The 22,212-nt window shown below is 36.8% G+C and overlaps 1 protein-coding gene across 4 annotated transcripts in view; it reads right to left on the bottom strand.

Annotated features, from left to right (window-relative positions):
- Positions 1-21,374, bottom strand: part of MMAA (metabolism of cobalamin associated A) — a 36,430-nt gene extending 15,056 nt beyond the window's left edge. Inside the window, exons 1-3 of one of the 4 annotated variants that reach the window (XM_027867004.1) lie at positions 21,302-21,363; positions 5,797-6,298; positions 2,629-2,751 (exon numbers count right to left, since the gene is read on the bottom strand). In XM_027867004.1, the coding sequence (XP_027722805.1) occupies positions 2,629-2,751; positions 5,797-6,241 (568 nt within the window). In that variant the 5' untranslated portion in view covers positions 6,242-6,298; positions 21,302-21,363. Of the gene's footprint in view, positions 1-2,628; positions 2,752-5,796; positions 6,299-21,301 lie in introns of all 4 variants that reach the window. The other 3 variants (XM_027867006.1, XM_027867005.1, XM_027867007.1) reach the window with 3 other exon arrangements.
- Positions 21,375-22,212: the final 838 nt, after the last annotated feature.

Genomic DNA, 22,212 nt, shown 5'->3' with positions numbered 1-22,212 from the left:
AACAGTTAAAGTAGAACTCATTCTACCAGATTTCAAAATGTTTTATAAAGCAATAATTATAAAAATTGTTCCGTACTGAAAAATAGTAGTGAGAACAGATCATTGTGAAAGAGAATGGGAACCTAAAGAGACTGGTGCTTGAAAAATCCATTAGTAAAAATGACTGGGAAAAGAAATTCAATAAAAAAACTATTAGGAAATAGAATGAGATCCACATCCAACTCCAACTAAGTTCTAACTGGGTCAATGAACTAAATTTTTGTTTTAGTTAGAAAAAAAATTATAATAAAAAAGATAATACATTTGTCTCACTTCTGGAAAAGAAGACAAGTTATACAAATGATGGCAAAATTGATGGATTTAATTATATAAAGATAAAAGAGTTCTACATGGCAAAAACAGATACAGATACATTTTCATTAAAACAATCAACTAAAGGTAAGCAAGACCAAATATCAAAAGGGATTGATATACACCTACAAGAACAGGAAATGTTTAAGGTAAAAAGACAAACAACAGCCATATAAAAAGATGCTAAAATTCTCCAATAATCAGAAAAAATGTAAATCAAGACAATCTTAAACTAATCACCTTATATTCACTAAATTGGCTAAAATATCAGTAGGAGCTACTAGTAAGAAAGGCAAGGATAGAGAGAGTCTCACTCCACTAAGTATGGAGAACAGGGAGAATTTTGCAGGGACCTACATTAAGAATGTGATGCTTATATTTCCATCCCAATCAAATCACAGCCATGTATGCTCAAAGAGCAGGCTAGGTCCCCTCTCAGAAGAGAAGGTCACGGGACTCAAGGAATAACTTCTCCATTCTTAAGTTATCAGGGAAAATGAAATTGTTTTATAAAAACAGAAGTCAAAAATACAAAAAGTTTCCAAAAGAATAAATGTAAACCTATTCATTTTCAGTCATATCCGACTTCTCATGAATCCTTTTTGGGATTTTCTTGGAAAACATACTACAGTGGTTTGCGACTTCCTTCTCCAGCTCATTTTACAGATGAGAAAATTGAGGCAAACAGGGTTAAGTGACATTCCCAGGGTCACGCAGCCAGTAAGTATCTGAGGCCACATTTGAACCCAGATCTTCATGACCCCAGGCCCAGTGCTCTATCCACTGCACCACCTAACTACCCTAAATGTAAACTACAAACAACAATATGAAAATATATTCTAAATCATAAATAATACTAGAAATGCAAACAGAAACAACTGTGAGGTTTCACCTCCCACCCTGCAAATTAGCAAAGAGGACAGAAATGGGAATGGTGAAAGTTAAATGGATGATGGTGAGACAGGCCCACTAATGTACTGTTAAGAGAGCTCTGGATGAGTCTAACCATTCTGGAAAACAATTTAGAATTGCACAGGAAAAGTGACTGAACTCTTCATACCCTTTGACCAAATGATCATACCCGCACCACAACGGTATGAATACATATCTAAAAGAGCTCGAAGACAGAAACAAAGGTCCAATATATACCAAAACGCTTATATCAGCTCTCTTTTGTGGTAGAAAAGAACTGGAAACAAAGAGAGTGCCCATCAATGGGGAAATAACTGAATAAACTGTGGTGTATGAATATAATGGATTATTGTTGTACAGTAAAAGAAATGACAAATGAGGAATTCAGAGAAATGTGAAATTTATATAAATCGATGGAAAGAGAAACAAGCAGAACTAGAAAAATATGCATAGTAACCATAACAATGTAAATGAAAATATCACTAAAAGGAAGTTGAGCTCTGAATAACTAAAAAGTCAATAATGATGGCAGAGAAAAACAAATAATGAAGTATACCTCCTTCCTCCTCCTCTCAGCAACTCAGGCAAAATATTGTATGTACTGTCAGATATGACCACTGCTTTGGATGTTTTTATTAAATCGTTTTTCTTTGTTACAAGAGAAGATTCAATTCCCAGGGTTGGAGTGAAAGAAAAGATGGGAAGGATATATCCAGAAATTACTGTGATATAAAACAAAAACCATCAATAAAATTTATTTAAAAAGCAAAACAAAAAAGAAGAGGCACTTAAATATCAAAAAAGAAAAAAGATCTAAAGAGGAAGAGGAAACCTTGACCTGTGAAGCAGAAGTTTAAAGAGTAGAAGAATGTTAACAAACAGGAAAAAAGGAAGAAGTAGTACTAAAAGAAACTGTTCCCAAAGAGGAAATAATCAGATGCTGCTCTGAAGCAGCTGCAACTGCTTGTCTTCTAGAAAGGATTTTATGGAACCACAAATGCTGTCATTGCATTAGTTCTTCCAGAAGGCTCAAAGGTAGTAGAGGTGAGTACTGACGAGTGGTTACTCCTTACTAAACAGTAGTGAGGGAGCTACCTATTTGTGGCTCTCACAACACAACAGCGGTCCTCTTGCATAACAGAGAACTTTCCAAGACTTATGAAACCAAAGGACTACTACCCACTTCTGGTCATTCATGGGGCAAAAATCTAACTTCCAAAAGAAACTCAGAAAGTATTGTCAAAGATTACAAAACTTTGGGTAAAAAAATTGAGAACCTCATATTCAGTTTTGACAGGTGTTTTTTTTTTCATTTTGTATTTGGTCACAACTTTGTTAAAATTTAAAGGTTAATATGATACTCACCACCACTTGTAGAGGAGGAAGGGTCCACAGCCAATACAGATATTTTGTGTCCATTCTCAGTAAGCATCTTCCCCAAACATTCTATAAATGTTGATTTCCCAGCACCTGGAGGACCAGACAATCCTATGGTACAAAGAAACCTTCTAATTCAGTGTAATAAATAACAGCATTCTATTAAGTCCAACATTAACATTGCCTCTATTTTTCATGATTTATTAGTTACCGCTATTTGTCTATTTTATCACTTCTAAACTTCATTAAAAGGAAATATTTCTTTGGTTAACTCCTGCATAGCAAGTTATAGAAGAAGAATACTTTTTATGTATCTTCAGATAAAATTCAATGACTAAAAATAACAATCTAATGTTATTATATGATAAAACATATGTAAATATTTTTACAATTTAGATTTTTTTCTCTCAATCTCACTTAATTCCTAAGTGGTTAATAGTATGCTTCCAAAATTTATACCCATTTCTCCCTCCAAATAAATTAGCATCACCATAATTTCCTGTGAAGCATGGTAAGCAATCATCCTAAGCTTGCCTTCGGTCTTGAACATTCCAGATAATTAAAGATGTATATACTCATTACATGTGTGATACGTGTGTTTATATAAGAAACTCTGGATGTTATATAAGAAACTCTCCAGAGTTTACATAAGAAAATAACCCCCTTTTTTCTTCTTTTATTCAAAATGCATGAGTCTCAGTTCAAAATTTTAAATAAAATCCGAGCAAAAAAGATACAGCAATGTATCCAAAAAATTATTCACCATGATTAAACTGAATGTATTCCAGAGGTAAGCAAGGTTTAACATCAAAAAGCAATTAAAATAATTAACATTAAAAACAAAAATGCCACAAACTGCATGATTACAATAAGTGCAGAAAAAGCCTTTGAAAATGCACATCAATTTATCTTCAAAACACTACAAAGTCTAAGTATATCAAAGCCATTTTAATGTGACAAAAAGTACTTATCTAATATAAAAAGCTAACATTATTTGCAAAGGGAAAATACTAGAAACCTTCCCAGTAAATACAAGCATAAAGCAAGGATGATTCCTTTCCCCAGGGTTATTTAATATAGTTCTTGAAATGCTAGTGATAGCAATAAGAGAGAAATTAAGTACATAAAGACTGGCAACAAAGACACAGAACTATCCCTATTTCTTGATGACAAGATGATTCTCTTAGAAAATCCCAGAGAGTCAACAAAGAAACTGAGACAATTAATAAGTTCAAAAGTAGCAGAATACAAAATAATAGCTCCCCCTCCAAGAAAAATTTACTAGTGTTTCCATATAATTATAAAAAAATCCAGGAGAAAATATTAAAAAGGCAAGCCTGATTCAAAATAACTACAAAATATATAAAATATCTAGGAATCAATTTACCAAAGCATGCTCAAATATAATTACAAGACATTTCTCAAAGAACAAAATGTATAAATCACTCTAAGAGTACCACTTAAACCAAATTCTAATATAACAAAATTTTCCATTAAGGCTAGAAAATTATCCTGAACAAAATTTTCATGGTAGTATTTTAATTATTAACCTTTCTTATGATCAAAAAAGCATTTAAGCGACTACTGTGCAATACACACTGTGCTAGATGCTGGGGACACAACAAAAAGTAAATACTTCTTTACCTTAAGGATACATATGATCATTAATTTATAGTTGGAATGGACCTTAAAGATTAAAGTCCAATCCTCTGTTGTTTTACAGATGAAGAAATAAAGGCCAAGAAAGGTTAAGCAAGTAGTCTGGTTCTGTCACTACTGTTCCTTGAGGACAAAGGCTTTCGATTTACAATCTTCCCCATGCCTTGCACTGTCCCTTGCACATTGTACAGTGAGTGGTTCAATGTACATTGATGATAATGATGATAATCTATGGTATCTACAATAAAATCAGTGCTCTCCCAGGTTTAATGTGACCAAAATAAGTGGAGGTTATCAGAAAAAAAAGTTGCAAATTTGGACTAAGCTGCCAACCAGTTCTGTCTCTGCTTCCAGCCATTTCTAGGACATTTTTTTTTTTAAAGAAATCCACTCAGTCTAACAACTAAAGTCTTTCATCCATCTAGAATTTGTTTTTGTAAATAAGTAGTTTGCTTTGCCATGTTAGTTGCTAATTACATAAAGGTGATTATTATAGATCATTGTGCTCTCTCAAAATAAGTACATACAGAGCAAATAACATGCCAGTTTTGGGTGGGGATAGAGATAAGTGAAAAATCATGGGCTATTTTGAATACTGGTAGATAAGTTACTTTTTTGAAATTATTTCTAAAGCATCTATACCAATGACTCCCAAACTAAGAACTAAAGATTATGTATTAAATTAAGTCTTCAATGAAATGTAATGGAGTGATGCATATCTGAAGCAACTTCAGACCACTTAGGGAAGGATTCCCTGTTACTTTATTCACAACTATAATTATTTGATCACTCCACATGGTCACAAATCTGACTTGTTCAATTCCCTTTATGTGGTCAGACACATATACTTATGCAGTGATTCTGCAGTTCCAGAAATAAATCATTGTTTCCAGAAATCAAATAGGATTTTCAGGTGTTACAGGCTGGTAACAAAAAGGGTGATATACCTTTTAAAATATATTTAATGTCAAGATGACTAGGTTTAAAGCTACTTCCAGACAGCTTTACATGTAATAGAAAGGGTCCAAAAAAAAAACATGCTTTGCCTACTAAAGAAAAAAGAAACTCTGAAAATGTTATTCTTAAGAGTAATTACCTAAGACAAACACAAAAACTGGACAATTCACTCATGGCTCTTAATCAAAAAAAAATAAAGGACTTTCAAAAGATAATGTTAATCAGTATTATTGCCAGTGTGGATTCCTATTCTCAAATACATTCTACATGGTAAGCCTCTCACTTTGAGCAAGGAAGAATTTTTTATTATTCTCTTAACATAGCCATGACTCATATTACCAGGGCAAAATCTTTCAATTTAATGATATCTATGATCTGATGACCTAAAGTTGATTGTCACAGAAAAAGCATCTGAAATTCATCTAAAAAATCCTGAGTTGAAAGATTTTTTTTTAATATTAAAACTAAATGTCTAGGGATCATTTTAATAGCAAAAAAGAAAATGCAGAATTATGCAATTACTGGACAAAAATGACTGACCCACTCTAAATGCCAGTGGCTTTCCTTGATTTAATTGCTCTTGTTCTCTGTGGTAGTTTAATACCATCTGAAGAAGCACCTGGGCTAACTCTCTTTTCCTGCTATGAGTTGATTCTACAAGAGTAATGCATTCTGCTAGAGAGGCCCTTTGCCCTTGAATTAAACCAGCGTAAAGTTTATTCACAAATCTTCCTTCTTTGTCAGAAAGTCCCTCTGTGTGTAGCTTTACGGTTGTCTGCATGCCTAGTTTTCTCTTGAAACCGCATGATGGTAGCATCCACTTTGCACGAAACAATCCAACAGAATTAAGAGGTTGAGTACATGGGAATCCAGATCCAAAATGAGTGCCTGAGTGAAAGATGAATTGGTAGTTTTGGAAAGATGTTTTTGAAAGACTCCTAAGAAAATGATGGTGAGGAAATAGTAGCAACATGGATATTTTCATTTCGTTTTGAATTGAAGAATATACAGAAGTTTTGATTCAACTTGATTTGTGACCTTCCTAGGGAAGAGAGAAAAAGAGGGGAAATTTTTTTTTACTGTATTGAACACAGTAAATCATGACATGAAAAAAGCAAATGTGCAGTCTTTTCAAACAGATCACCCACTTAAATCTGACTTCTGTACTTAGCAATGCAAAACAGGTTTCTTGAAAGTAAATTGGATTAAAGTACTCTTATACAAAGTTATACTTGATTTTATTAAATGCCATCACATGAGACTAACAAGTCAATCTATATGTTAGATATGGGCAGGATCAAGAATCTAAGAGCTAGAAGGGAATTTTGAAGCTCTTTAGTCTGACTCATACACAAAAAACACCCTCGAAAACATTCCCAATAAGCAACTGCCCTACCTTTATTTGTACACAATCAGTAAGGAGGAAGCCACTACCCCAATGAGGCAGCCCAATCCAAAGTTTTTCCTTACATCGAGGTGGATTTTTTTCTCTTCTGTAATTTCCATCTATTGTTCCTAGTTTTGTATTCTGAGACCAAACAATTCTAATTCCTCCTTCTACATAACAGTCCCTTTGAATGTCATCATGTCCCTTCTAGGTTTTCTCTTCTCCACTCAACATCCACAACCCCTTCAACCGATCCCCAGGAGGCATGGTCTCCAAACCTCACTATCCTGGTCAGTCTCTTTTTTTTTTTTTTTTTTTTTTAGGCAATTGGGGTTAAGTGATTTGCCCAGGGTCCCACAGCTAATAAGTGTCAAGTGTTTGGCCTGAGGCCGTATTTGAACTCAGGTCCTCCTGACTTCAGGGCCGGTACTCTATCCACTGCACCACCTAGCTGTCCCCATGGCCAGTCTCTTCTGAATAAGTTCTAATCTTATCATGTCTTTCCTAAAATGAAGTGCCCAGAACTTAAAATAATACTCCATGTGTGATTGATGATCTAACCAGAGCAAAACATGCAACTACTTTCTTCCTTACGACATTCTCTCCTCTTAATAAGGCCTAGAAGAACAAATTTCTATGTCACTATTCACTGCAGTTAAACTCTAATAAAATCTTCAGGCATCTATAATTAAGCCACACCTCCTCCATCCTGTATTTATGAAGTTAATTTTTGAACTCCAATGTAGCATTTTACATCAATCCTTAAGAAATTTCAGCTTATTCAACTGATACTACATTTTGGTTTGTCAAGCCCTGTTTGGCTACAGATTGTCATCGAATATATTATCTATTCCTCTATGACCTCATGTCATTCGCAAATTTGACCAGCATGCCTCCTAAGCCTTCATTCACATCAATGATTAAAATGTTAAAGATGACGGAGCCAAAAGTAGATCTCTGAGGTATTTTCTCCCTTCAAGCTGATGTTATCCCAACGATAACTACCGTACAAATCCTGGCATTCGACCAGTTCTAAATGTACCTAACTGTATAATTATCTAACATGTTTTCATCATACCCAAAAGCATAGTATGATAAGTTCTGCCAACTGCTGATGAAATCTAAATATAATAGCATGGAAATGTCTCGATGAAGATTGAGACTTTTTTTTTTAATATAACCAATGCAGGAATTTATTTTGTTTAACTATACATATTTGTTACAAAGGTCTCATTTTCCTTTTTTTTTTTTTTTTTTGGTTCCCTATGGGGGGAAGGGAAATGAGAGAGATTTTCATTCATTGAAAAAATTAATTAAAAAAAATTTATCAAGATTTTTGTTAGTCAAGCATATTGTGCCACAGTTTAAAGAAATTCACCTTTTTTTCAAAAACAGTACTGATATTTGTCCTTGACAGCATCTCTTCCATTTGCTTTTTAAAAAATCACTAAAAATGGGTCAGCAATCACATCCTTTCATTCATTACTGTATGATGGAGAATATCTCAACCACATGACTTGAGAATTCATGTATGTGTATATATATATATGTGTGTGTGTGTATATACACACACACACACACACACACACACACAGTTTGCCCAATAGCCTATATATGCTTTGAAGGCAGGGGCTATTCCATTTTTGTCTTTATGTTCCCAGCTCATAGCACAGTGCCTAGGTACATAGGAAGCACTCATGAATGCTTGATTTGCTGACAGAATGGTGGGATCATGGATACAGAACCAGAAGGTCCTTTAAAGGCTATCAAGTTGAATCCCTTCCTCCTTTATTATAAATGAAGAAATTAAGGCCCGAGGAGGTTAAGTGACTTGCACAAAGGCATAATGCTAGCAAGTAGAAATGCTAGGATCTAAATCCTGGTTCTCTGACTCAAAATCCAGTGCTTTTTCTACTGTATTATGCTAGTTCTTTGAAGGCAGTTCAAAGTTACTGACCATCTCACCCAATATATTGGGTTTCTACTCCCTGCTAACCATTTTTAGTTTATTCACAACCCAACAATCTCTACTTAGAAAAGAAAATAGGCACAAAATAAGGTTTTAGTAGTTCAGCCTTACCATCATTACTCGTCTATCTGTCCCCAAGCAGCAATCTTATCTCTTCTTTGATCCTTCTCATTTCCCAAAATAGCCTTTAAAAATTCCATTTTTATATCCTTAGCATTTATTATCAGCTTCTGCTCATTCTGAGTTTTTATTTATCTGTTGTTATTTTTATTGGATCATGTTACCTTTTTGTATTCCTCAGTTATTTAGCCTTTCTTCTCTATCCCATAAACGTCTTTAAAATTAAGAACAGAAGGCTATAATCATAATGTCCAAGTTTGGCATCAAAGAAAAATGGAGACAATGTATCTCTTTCCCTTCTTTGCACAGGTAGAGGAAAACATGAGAAGGGATGCAGAGAGCAGGTCTGGCTCTAGTGAAAAAAAACTTTCAAAGCCCCTATCAATGGTGAAAAAGAGGTGACAAGTGATGGAATAAGAAAAGGGGAGGGAGTGCTGCAGACAAGTTAAAAATCTTTGCATAGGATTTCTACTGATGAACCAAATAAAGAAAAAAAAATTCCCTGCCTGGTATACAAATGAAACATAAGATAATAAAACATTTATTCTTAAAGAATATACAGATATAAAAAATTTTAAAGACGAGAAACTTAAAACCAAAATCACATCATAACTCACACTGCAGTAAATGCAGCTTTGGTTTTGTCTTTGTATTTCCATTACCTAGTAAATAGCACATAAAAGGTACTTAATGAATGATTGCTGATTAGTTCATAAAAAAAAAATTGGATAACAGATTTAGAATTCCAAGGAACTTTTAAAGACCATCTAGACCAGGTCTGTACAACACACGGCCCACAGGACACTTGCTGCCTGCCAAAGGATTTCGGGTGGTCCGCAAAAAAAATGTAGAGGATGTAAAAGGAAGTAAAGATGTACCGAGTGTTACGTCCATGTCCTGCTTAACCTGCCTTCCACTAGTCACTAGTGCGCCCCTCACATAACTTGATGGGTGGGTTGCCATTGCAAGCGCACTCCTGTTTGTCACATGACCCACAGCAACCAATCATCATCAGTCTGTCTCTAGCCTGAGAGGAGCGAGAGTTGTATCTTTTCACTGTGTTTTTGCTCATTACTGGTGTTGCTCAGGGACAAGATGAGTACAGCCACGTGCCATTGTAGCTGATGCCTGCTATGAAAGGAGTGGCAACAAACCAAGGGCTTCTTCCCCTCCCTCGTTACACGGCCACTCCCCATGTTAACAGGAGCGTTTGGCACTCTCTCCAAAGTCAGCCACTCAGTTCAGTATTTCTTTGTATGTGAGCAGTTGGGCGATTTTTTGGTTATAACATTAAAGTTTTGGGGGGTGATTTCGTAAAATGGGTGATAAAAAGAAACCGAAGATTAAATTAGAGCATAAAGTGTTTAATCTGAAGTGTACAAGATACTTGTTTACTCACAGGAGAAAGAAAATATTGTACCTTGTTTGCCAAGAAGTAATAGCCATTCTGAAGGAATACAATCTTCACTGTCATTTCGAATCAAAACACCCCGACTTAAGCAAATTGGACACAAATGAAAAACAAATTAAAGTGTCTAAATTGTTGAAAAATCTCAATAGGGAACAATGGTTTTTAAACTCAGAAAATGAGGTGGCTTCTAAGGTTAGTCTAAAGATTTCTAAAGAAATTGCTGCCACTGCGAAGTCTTTTACTGAAGGTGACTTCATAAAGAAGTGTTTGCTGATTGCAGTTTCTGGATTATGTCTCAATAAAAAAACTGTCTTTGAGAAATAGTTTAATCATTAATTATGCCTTTATTTGGAAAGTGAGCTGCTAAAAACTTATCTGTGGCCTGAAGAACTTTAGCCTACTTTAATTCTGGCCCCCTATTTATTGCCAAGTTGTACAGATCTGATCTAGACCAACATCCTCATTTGTAAAAAAAGAAACTAAGGCCCTGAGAGGTTAAGTGACTTACCCAAAGTCACAGAGCTATTAAATGGAAAAGGAAATGTATCCTCTCAAATTGCAACCATTGTATAATTAAATATGATGTATGTTTGTACATATTAAGTGCAATTAAATTTGTACAACACAATGTATATTAAATACTTGTATATTTAAAATTAATTATGCAAAAATGAAAACTGCCTTTTGTATTTCACTAGAAATTTAAACATATAATTTTTACAATTTTGACATAATCTTATTTGAAAATGAAAAAAAATACAGTGAGAAATATTTTCAAAAGAAACTGCATATGTTGTACATACAAAGGTGATTTAACTTTTTTTATTTATGTATTTATTTTTAGTTTTCAACTTTCAGTTCTACAAGATTTTGAGTTCCAAATTTTCTATCTCTCCACTCTCCCCACCCCAAGGTGGCGTGCATTTTGAATACCCCTTCCCCCAATTTTCCCTCCCTTCTATCACCCCCACCTTCTCTTATTCCCTTCCCCTTCTATTTTTCCATAGGGCAGGACAGATTTCCATACCCCATTTACTGTATATCTTATTTATAGGTGATTTAACTTTTAAGAAAACAAAAATGTTTATTAAAGATATTTTATTAATGTTCCTCTCATATTATTTAAGATATTTTATTAATGTTCCTCTCATATTATTTTAGATATTTTATTAACATTTTATTATTTTATTAAAACAAAATAAAATTATACCTCAAGCTCCCAAATGGCACATTTGTTCATAAAAAGTTGTATTTTAAAAACAAAAAATTCAAGAAAGTTGTTATTGCACATAATTAGACTGCTTTGTCATACTATCAAAGCCCAGAAGCAAATGTTCCAATAAAGTAAAAAATACCTGGAAATGCTCAGTTCATGGCACAAGTTCACAAGCAATTATTCAGAATTGTGCATGCACTAAACATAAGATATGTATAGATGAATGGATGGATATGGAGATATAAATAAAAACAGTTACTTATTACATTAATATAATTATATTTTGTTCTTAATATGTAGTTAGTAGTTTTGGCTAATTAGAATCTATACTGGGCAATAACTGACAGAATTTTGTCCATCATTATTTTCTTTGAAATTCACTGATTTTACAATGGATGACTAATACAATTTACCATGTAAACATGTGCAATGTAGGGGCAGTTAGGTGGTGCAGTGGATAGAGCACCGGCTCTGAACTCAGGAACACGTGAGTTCAAATCCAGACCCAGACACATAACACTCACTAGCTGTGTGACCCTGGGCAAGTCAAAAAACAAAAAAATCATATGCAATATAAGTCAAGTCCTGGGCCTCCTTCTGGAGCACTTGTACCAGTTTCCTCAGCTCCTCTTCTCTGCCCTGATTACAAGTATGGTACCTTAAAAATACTTTCAGACTTGATATGTTCACAAATTTTGCTAAACCACGTTTCTCCCTTCCTTTTTTATTCTTTGTTTCTCATTGGTAAAGGACATAGGGAGAGACACATTTGGAAATGAAGGTGATATTAAACAAAAAATACATCTATAAATATTCTTTTTTTTCCTTTTTTTTTTTTGGCTAGGCAATGGGGTTAAGTGACTTGCCCAGGCTCACACAGCTATTAAGTGTTTGGTCTGAGGCTGGATTTGAACTCAGGTCCTCCTGAATCCAGGGCCAGTGCTCTATCCACTGCACCACCTACTTGCCCCTATAAATATTCTTTACCTGAGTTTTTGCCTAATTTACCTATCCATCCACACTTTAACTAGCTTTCCCCTTTTTCTTCCTCATTGGAGTGAGCCATGTGTGCATCATCAAAATTTAATTAAGAGCTTTCCAGGACCCTCTGTATCAAATTTCTTTGTTATAAATCCAATGTTATATCCAATGGCCCAAACAAATATTGGACTATTGGATTGTACATATTCTTTCCCTCAACCTTTTGAAATGCGCTTTCTCAAAATCTAGGTTGCACGTGGGACTATGCCTAGGTTTTCACTCTTACTCAATCGTGAATTCTATTATGGAGTGGTCACTTGTTTTCCAAATTCCTGTCAATTCTATTTCAGCAACCAGTTTTTCCTTATTGTTTAGAATTAAACCCAGAAAAGAAGTTCCATGTGTTGCTTCTTTTACTTCCCTAATTAATAACTTTTATTAAATGTCAGAAGCATTTCCCAACAGTCTCCTCAATGAAACCTACCTCATAACAACAAAAAATACAAACAAAACTCAACTAAAGTAACACCTAAAAATATATGCAACCTTCCATATTCAGAGTCTCCTACTTCTCATGGACACAAGGATATTTTTCTTCCTCAATATCCTGGGACCATACATGGTCAATACAATTAATCTGATTTTCAGAGTTAGTGTTACTTTCTTTTCTTTTCTTTTCTTTTCTTTTCTTTTAGGCAATTGGGGTTGTGACTTGCCCAGGGTCACACAGCTAGTAAGCGTCAAGTGTTTGGTCTGAGACCGGATTTGAACTCAAGTCCTCCTGACTTCAGGGCCAGTGCTCTATCCACTGCGCCACCTAGCTGCCCCAATTCAGTGTTATTTTCGTTTGTTACTGTCACTGTGTGTGATGTTTTTCCAAGTTCTATCCTCTCTTCTTTGTTTTCTGAATTTCTCATTGTCACTTCTTATGGCATTGTAACAGTTCATATGATTAGAAAAGGATGAAATTATCATTACAGCAAGTCACAAATTTACCAGGTGCTCTGCTTTTAACAGAAGGAGAGTACCAGAAAATGTCTGGATAGGTAAAGTTTTCCATTATTACAATATTGTGCTTCCATACCAGATATGTGATGCTGTCCAGTCTCCTCAACTACTTTCTTCTAATGTCCAAGTAGTCTATAGCGTATGCCTACAGTATTTTTCTGCTCCACTGATCTTCACCCAAATGCTCTCTGCCCCCCACTTTCCCCCCCATCCAGGATCCTGGATTTCCTTATAAAGTATGAAGTAGTAAATCAAATAAAATAACATATGTAAATCACTTTGCAAACCTCAAATAATTATATAAATTCTAGCTATTATTAACATCTGATGCCACCAATGTTTTTTATATACTCTGTTTCTTCTGAATAAGTTATACCCTTTCAGAGTCAAACGCAAGTCTCAAGTTTAAATCCACTAAATTTTAATGATATCAAATGTGCCTCCTTGCGTTAATTTCTAATTCACCCTCCTTATTTCCAATACTTTGTGTGCACTTGTATAAAGATATCCCTGGCTCTCTTCTAAGATGCTATCTCCTATTAGTCCTCGTACCTTTCTTCTCCCTTCTAACACTGGACCTGTTGTTCCTTGGTACCAAACTTATCAGATCTATGTGAGTAGTTTTCTCCTTGCTCCTTCATTTTCATTTTAAAGACCTCTTAATTAGATTTTCAAGACTTCAGACAAATATATTTTACTGACATTTGTTAGGTATACACCATCCCTTGTCAACACCTAATCTTTCCAACAGTCTAAGCCATGGCTCAAAAATTCAAATCTACTTCTCACACATACTCTTTTTAGCCAACTGTTCATTTCCCATATCTGCCTTTCTGTTCTGAATCCTCTACCATCAATCAATAGTAGTGATAAAAACACAATCTGTGCTCCAAGGGCTTAAGTTTTTCCCCAATTCTTTATAATGCTAAGCTATACTTTTTAGGTTCCATTTGTTCCCACATGAATCATAAGAAGTAGGTAATGGTCATCAGGTTTGACAATTCTCAGAAGGCTCTCCATTACAATCCGGATACACATCCTGGGACAACAGAAGATCTCTGTTGCTTCTATCTGTTCTACAAACAATCGCCTTGGTAGTCTTCACCACTACTCTGCTTTTCCTCTGTTACCGAATGACCTCTTACCTGATGGATATCAACATTCCCTGGAGCCCAACAAAGCTGCTTCCTCCAGGAATAATCTAGTTCCCCTTTCTACAAATACCATCTACGTTACTATACCTATTATACAGCCAAGGGTCCTTCCCTTCCTTCTCTGCCAACTTCCAATCCCCAAATACTGATGAGAATTCTTTCCTGTCTCCTTATATCCTTGTTCTTGTTTCTGCCTAAAAGCATATCTTCCTTTCTTTCAAGGAATGCTTCAATTTCCACTGATAACCTAAAGAACAGAAATGTGCTCCTCCAACCCTTTCACTTACTCTCTAGAACAGAACTGAATTTGAATTTTAGATACACATAGGTATTATATGGCAGGAACATAAGCATATCACATGTCACAGAAAAATTCTCTTTGCTTTCCATACTTACTTGAAGAATATTCTAGTCTTTTGTCTTCTTTGAGTTTGATCCCATAGCTAATCCCCTATGATTAACTACAATGACAAACTGAATATATTAAGAATTGAAACATAAATATAAAGAAATTCCTTATTTTATTTTGGGACTCATCTCCAGGTTCCTTCAACTTCCCTGGACACCAAACATTCTGCCCCCATTTGAGACTTACAGCTTAAATTTATTTAGTAGTCAGACAAAACTACAAGAGATAGTAGACAACGTAATGTTCATTTAGTTAATAAAAATCTACACACTTTACTTCACCTCACTGGGTCTCTGTTCCTTTTGGGAATTATTCAGTCATTTCAGTCATGTCTGATTCTTGGCAGAGACAAAGGAATGGCTTGGCATCTCCTTCTCCAGCTCATTTGACAGATGAGGAACTGGGGCAAGCAGGGTGAAGTGACTTGGCCAGATGTGAAATTGGGAAGAGAAGTCTTCCTGACTCCAAGTCTGGCACTCTATCCATGGCACCACCTAGTTGCCACCAAAGAGTTTTAATAACATCAGAAAACAGAATAAAAGGCACAAGAGCAGAAGATACCGCCAGTTATATGATGAGCTCTGCACATTTCATTTCACTCCACCTCTACTCTCCAGAACTCCCTCTCTACTTCCCTGGACGCTGGCCTCTCTACTCATAAATGACATACACAATGCCAGGATGTAAACTACAGTGCTCAATGGACCTGTGAGTTCATTGATGTAAGGCTTCTCTCTCAACTGGTGCAGATTACAACCATCCATGCCTTCTTATCATACGAACCTGTTATCTGTACCAAGCTAAGAATGTTCCTCTAGATTTCTTGACATCACACTGGTACCAATGAAGCACACAGACTGGCCATTTGGTATCCCGTGCTCTCACTATTTAGACCAGCTCACCTCTTCTTCCGGTCATTAGTCTCTTTTATATCTTTTATATTGCTTTTGATGCACAATTTATCATTGCTAATACGTTGCTGCCTATTCACACCCACTATGCATCTCTCTTCAATGACCTTTGAGTAGGGACCCAGAACATCAATTCTTTGAAAACTGTGGTGTTCTGACTTATAACCATATAACATCACTGTAAGAGTATTGGTTTTTAAAAGATGGGGTTTTGTTTCAGAATCTTTAGATGATTAAAAGCATTGCCCAACATACTCTGTTCTTATTTAATTTTGGACCCCACTCATCATCCATCTGTACTGAGTTATAAGTGCTACAGTAGAAATAATGCCAAATGATGAGTCAGAAGACCTGAGTTCAAATCCTAGTTGTGTTATTCTATGGCCTTGGGTAAATCACTTAACATTAGTCTCTGGTTTCCTTTTTACATAAAATGAGGGTGTTGGATTAGATGACCTCTATGGCCCCTTCAAAATCTAAACCTATGATGGACCAGATCTAAGGATTATCCATCTAATTTCATTTCATGTTCTGAACAATAGGCTTGTTCTCTTTTTTTCCTCTGTGGAAAGTAAGGACAAACTTCCTTGAGTGACTATGAATTTCACCTAGAAAACTCTGCAGGGTTCTAGGGTCTGATGCCACACAACGCCATCTACAAACAGGAGAATATGGAGGATCTCACAGTCCAGTGAGAATCCTTCTTCCATTTTGTCTCTTCACTAAACATTTTCCTTGACAATAGCAAATATTTCTAGGGAGTTGTGTCTCCCTGTTTTATACCTCATTTCATATTAATAATCAGAGTCACTAAACAAAATTCTGTTGTTGCATCTTTCAAGGAATCTTGTAGAATTTTAATAGGTATACAGCAGACATCTTGTAGGAAAAAAGTCTTTAAGATGTCATTTTGCTTTACTAAACCAAATTTACTTTTTAAGAATCAAAAACAATAAGTATACTGGGATCTTGTATTCTCTATGCTTTTTGGACACTGTGACAGAGTATGGTTTAGAGTGTTAGATACTTTGACACTTCAATGAATTAATTAATCAACCAACAAGCATTTATTAAACACCTACTATGAGCTACACTGTGCTAGGCACTGGGGATACAAATACAAAGAATGATCCACTACCTATTCTCAAGGATCTTACATTCTGTTGGGGAAGATAAGAAGTACATATGTAAGTATATTTTAAAATATAAAGAGAATAAATGTAACACATAAGGTTTTTAGTGAGAAACATTCATAGTTGAGTCAATGGGATGAGGATGAGGAACTGCTTCGTGTAGAAGGTAGAGAGGTGAGGGGGAATCTGTGAGCTCATCAATTTGTGTATTTCCTTTAATAATTAGGATTGCAACCCATCCATATGACTCCTATTCATGTCCTCCTGTATACACTCCAAAAAGAAGCCTTCCTCTTGATCTCCTGGAATTACGTGGATACCAATGGAATACATGGGCTTTTCTTTAGTTAACCCTTGCACCTGCCACATAGTCATGTGCAAGTCACTATGTCGTGCATAGTCATAGCCCACCTTCTCTTCCGAACATCATTTTATATTCATAAATGGTAACTCCTTTATATATAGTTTTAGGAGTTACAAAACACTAGAAGGGATCCTAGGATCAATGATTTAGAGCTGGGAGATACCTTAACGATCACCTAGTCTCAATTTAGTCTCTATTCAATCTTGTCTCTATCTCCTTCAATTTTACAAATAAAGAAACTGAGGCCCAAAGAGAGTTCAATGGTTCATCTAAGGTCCAGAAGTAGTAAGTAGCAGAACCAACATATGAATTCATCAGGCTTCTGATTTCAAGTTCAAAACCCTTTTCATTGTACCTTACTTTATGTTTAGATTTGAAATACATTGTATAAATTGGAGGAGGAAAAAAAACCTACATTCTTAATTATGTTTTTGCTTAGGCTAATATAAGGATTAATTTACATCCTCTCATCACATGTTGGCAACTGGTATTTTAAAAAAAGGCTGAGTGACCTTGTGATATTAACATTTTATTATGTAATTTACAAATGATAGTTTATGCACAAATACCCCAAAATTCTTAACATATTCAAAATCCACCTAAAAGGAGCCCATAAAAGACAAACGACGACTTTGGCATTGCCTTTCCAAATTTTAGATCCTAATGCATGGGTTACAGGCAGGGCATAATTAGTGAGATCATCAGAGTTGTAGGAGAGAAGGACTTCACAACTGTTATATAAGTTAGCATCTTGCCTTTTTATGTAAAGACAGAAAAGCTCCACCAGTTATAAAATCAAAACATTTCAACTTGTTTTCACATTCACTAAAGAGACTGGGATCATTTTACAAGTGGCACACTAAAGCTCTCTTAAATTCAAGTGAAATCAAGTGTAAATCAAGACAGAAATTCCCCTTCATTTGTTTCATCTAGTAAATAGCACTCTTAAACAACAGTATTCTATTGGTTGGGAGAGTGAGTCTGTTTTTAAAGATTCACATCCTTCGCAGTTTTACATGGGTTGGTGCTTTCATCACACAGAATAAGCACAGAATTGATGTTTTTAAAATTTACATTCTTCTGGATTTTCTATTAAAAGCATATTTTTAAACTTGTTAATTTCACGTCAATATATGGATTTGTATTTCTCTCTTAAAAACTTGCATGGCAACTAGGACCTTTCTGTAATATATGACTGAAATTGATCCACTGAATATTCTCAATTTCAATAACCACTCCAGCATGAAAATGTGTATAGAATTTCCAAAATCGATACATTAGGTCAATGATTGCAGAACTGCAGTATCCACAAAGGTAATGATTTTATACCATGTGTTATCATTTCTGAATGCTAACCTACTTGTGATTAGAAGATAAACTGCCTGATACCAGGAATCTACTATTTGCCATATTTTTCTCCACTTTAAGGAAGGTTTATTCTTTTTTTCTTTTTTTTGGTGAGGCATTCAGGGTTAAGTGACTTGTCTAGAGTCACATAGCTAAGAAGTATGTGTCTCAGGTTCTCCTGACTCGAGTCAGTGCTCTATCAATTATGCCACCTAGCTGTTCCAGATTTATTCTTTATAAAATAATCTTTCCACACTTCATACACTATATTTTCTACACTTAATATACATTATTCTTAATAGAACAATCTCATGAAGTTTTTGAGTAATTGTGTGACTTTCTTAAAAGCCAAATATAAGTTGGCTACATTTTAAACGTCACACAAAACAGTAATAAAAGAAAATATATTGGTTTTACTTATATGTATATATATACACACACATGTGAGTACACATGTATTCCTAAAGCACAGGTCTGACCATGTCATTCCCTTACTAGATAATCTCCAATGGCTTTCTGTTGCTAGTAGGATCAAATATACTCCTCTGCCTTTTAAAGTTTTTCATAACTACCTATCCAGCCTTGTTAAATATTACTCCTCTTATGCCACTCTATGATCCAGTCAAATGAGCTTTCCTACTGTTCTTTACAGAGCATAGTCTTTGTCCATCTTTATGGTTTTGCACTGCCTGTCTCTCAAGCTGGAATACCGTCCCTTCTCACCTCTACCTCTTCAGATGCCTTGTTTCCCAAACACAAGCTGAGTTCTTAACCCAGTCTATGAACTTTTTACATTTAATTAAAGGTTTCCTTTGTAACCCTATGTATTTCATTTTATGCACATAAAAAGTATTCTGAGAAGGGGTTTGGAAGTTTCATCATTATTGCCAAAAACGTCTATGACATAAAAAAACTGAACCTCAGTTCTACATGAAACCTTTCCCGATGCCCCAGCAGCTGATGCCTTCCCCCACCCCCCAAAAAAAACTGCCTTGTATTTTTTGTAAAAATTGAGTATATATTTATATATGTACCAATTGTTTCCCTAAACAGTGTGGGCTCCTTGGGAACATAAAATTTTATTTTTGTCTTTTCCTAGCAGTGCTAGGATTCATATGAGGCTTTCCCTCCAATTTTAACTTTTAATTTCTCCTTTTTTCACACTAATAACAGAACCTGACATTTTCCAACAGTTGTCAGATTTCCTCAAAAACTTACTAGCTGTATGACCTGGGCAAATCACTTACTTAACCCTGTGTGCCTCAGTTTCCTCACCTATAAGCTGGGAAGGAAAGGGCAAACCACTCCAGTATCTTTGCCAAGAAAACCCCAACTGGGGTCATATAGAGTCAGACACAACAGAAATGCCTTAACAAGTACTACTTTGAAAATTCAGGCAACTGCCTTCCTCCTCACCTCTGCCTCTTAGAATTCCTTCTGAGAACAATAAATGTTCAACTTCCTACATGAGGCCTTTTCTGATATGCCCAACTGACTCCCCACCCCACCAAGTTCCTTGTATTTACTTTGTATGTTTATCTTGTACCTACTTACACAGTACATGTTGTTCCCTCCTCCTCCTCATATAAAAAGTAAGCTCCTCTGAATGCCTGGACTGTGGTGTTTGTCCTTCAATGCCCAGAACCCAGGGGCAAGGAGTGGAGATGGATGGACAGATGGATATGGTTTAAATCCAGCCTCAGACACTTACTGTGTGAGCCCTAACTGCCTGCAAGTCCCTTAATCTCTCTGAGCCTGTTTCCTCATCTGTAAAATAGGAATAATGATAATGATGATGATAATTAATTGCTTGGATGTAAAATGAGGATAATAATATTGATTTCACCAGGCTGAGGTTAAAATGAAATAATGAATAAAGCGCTTTGAAAACTAACTTTAAAGTGCCAAATGTGTAGACATAGATACATAAAGGTGAGATGAAGAGAATAGAGGTCGAACCTCGAAAAGCATTAAGACTTGGGTTCAAGTCCTGCCTCTGACACATACGGCCCTGTGCCTCTGAGCAAGTCATACACAGGCAGATAACAGACCACAGATCTACAACTGTATGTATGTATGTGTGTATATAGACGGCTATCTCCCAGTCTTGGAAGCAGCTCCATAATGCGCAATCACAGCTCCGGTCCCAATCCCCGACTGTAAATGCCACCATCCACGCCCGCCCCCTCCCGAGGCCAAGTCCAAGGCCAAGTCCAAGGTTCGTAGCTGGACGGCAAGCCAAAGTGCCTAAGTCCCCCGGGAGAGGTGAGTGGAGACCTTCTGATCCTCAAGATCCGGATCTGTCCGAGGGAAACAGCTTTTTAAATGTTTGCTTTAAGACAAACGTGTCCGCTCTGCACGCAGAGGCCGCAGCACGAAACCCAGGCTCTGCCCTAACCTTGGCCTGACTTCCTTTTCCCCTTCCCCCAATCCCCCTCCCCCTTCCCCAGGCTCTAGGGACGCGCACGCGCACCCCTCCCCCCCAGTCCAGGTCTCAAGGAGGGCGCGGCCCAGAGGCCCTTTCCCTCCCCAGCCCGAGCCCATCCTCAGCCTACGGCCGCACCACCACCACAGACAGGGGAAGGGCGGCCCCAGAGGCCAAAAGAGCCCTCGCACCGCCTGCCCCCTTACTCACACGGGACGGCTGTCATAGACGCCGAAGCCTCGCCTCTTCCGCCGCGCCTCTTCCGCCCCGCCCCTCCGCTCAGGTGCAGGCGCCTGCGCAGGCGCAGCCGCCACCTCCAACTGGAAGTTCCTTTCTGCAGGGGGGAGGGGGCGGGACGGGGAGCCAGGGCCCGGCCACAACTGAACGGCGCGAAAGGGTAGGAGGGCGGGCCAGGCGAAAGAGGCGTGGCCTCGGTCCCTGCGGACGTGGCTTGTGGGAACAGAGAAGCTCGAGCATGCGCAGAAAGCAGCTCGCGCAGCCTAAGATTTTAGAAGGCTGGGGCAGGGGCGGGGCCGGGGGGGCGGACCGGAGAAATAGTGGGAGTGAGCCGGTTCCCTAGTGGGCGAGAGGGGAAGGAAGTGCGTGGAGTGGGAGGGGGGGGAGGGGTCTGGGAGGCTCGGAAAAAGGAGGAGTGTGTTGCTTCATCCTTAGCTCTCGCTGCTGGGAACTTGGAGTACGATAATTTTGGAAACAAAATCCACACGGGGCTAGTAATTCATTTCTGGGCTCTGGAAAGTGACTCGATGCTCGGGCCTGAGTCACTCTGTCCTTAACTTCTGCTCGTGTTCGCCCGGCCCCAAGTTCTCTCGGGGACCCCTTTGCACCCCCAGAGAAAGCTGTTCCCTCAGCCCAGCGAGGTGCAAACGTCTACATTTTTATGTTCTTTCACGTCTGGGAATAATAATAGGTTACAGTATTTTATATATACACACATTTTATATATATATTCATACACATGTGTATGTATATGTATGTGTGTGTATATGGATATGTATCCACATGCTCATGTGTGTATATGTGTGTTTTATATATATACATATATATCACTATAAGTTATCATTATTCACAGATATGAATTAAAACTTTCCAACAACTCATCT

This window comes from Vombatus ursinus, unplaced genomic scaffold, assembly GCF_900497805.2.
Source record: "Vombatus ursinus unplaced genomic scaffold, bare-nosed wombat genome assembly UNPS02014784.1, whole genome shotgun sequence".
NCBI lineage: Eukaryota > Metazoa > Chordata > Mammalia > Diprotodontia > Vombatidae > Vombatus > Vombatus ursinus.
This window is presented reverse-complemented; position numbering and strand designations above follow the sequence as displayed.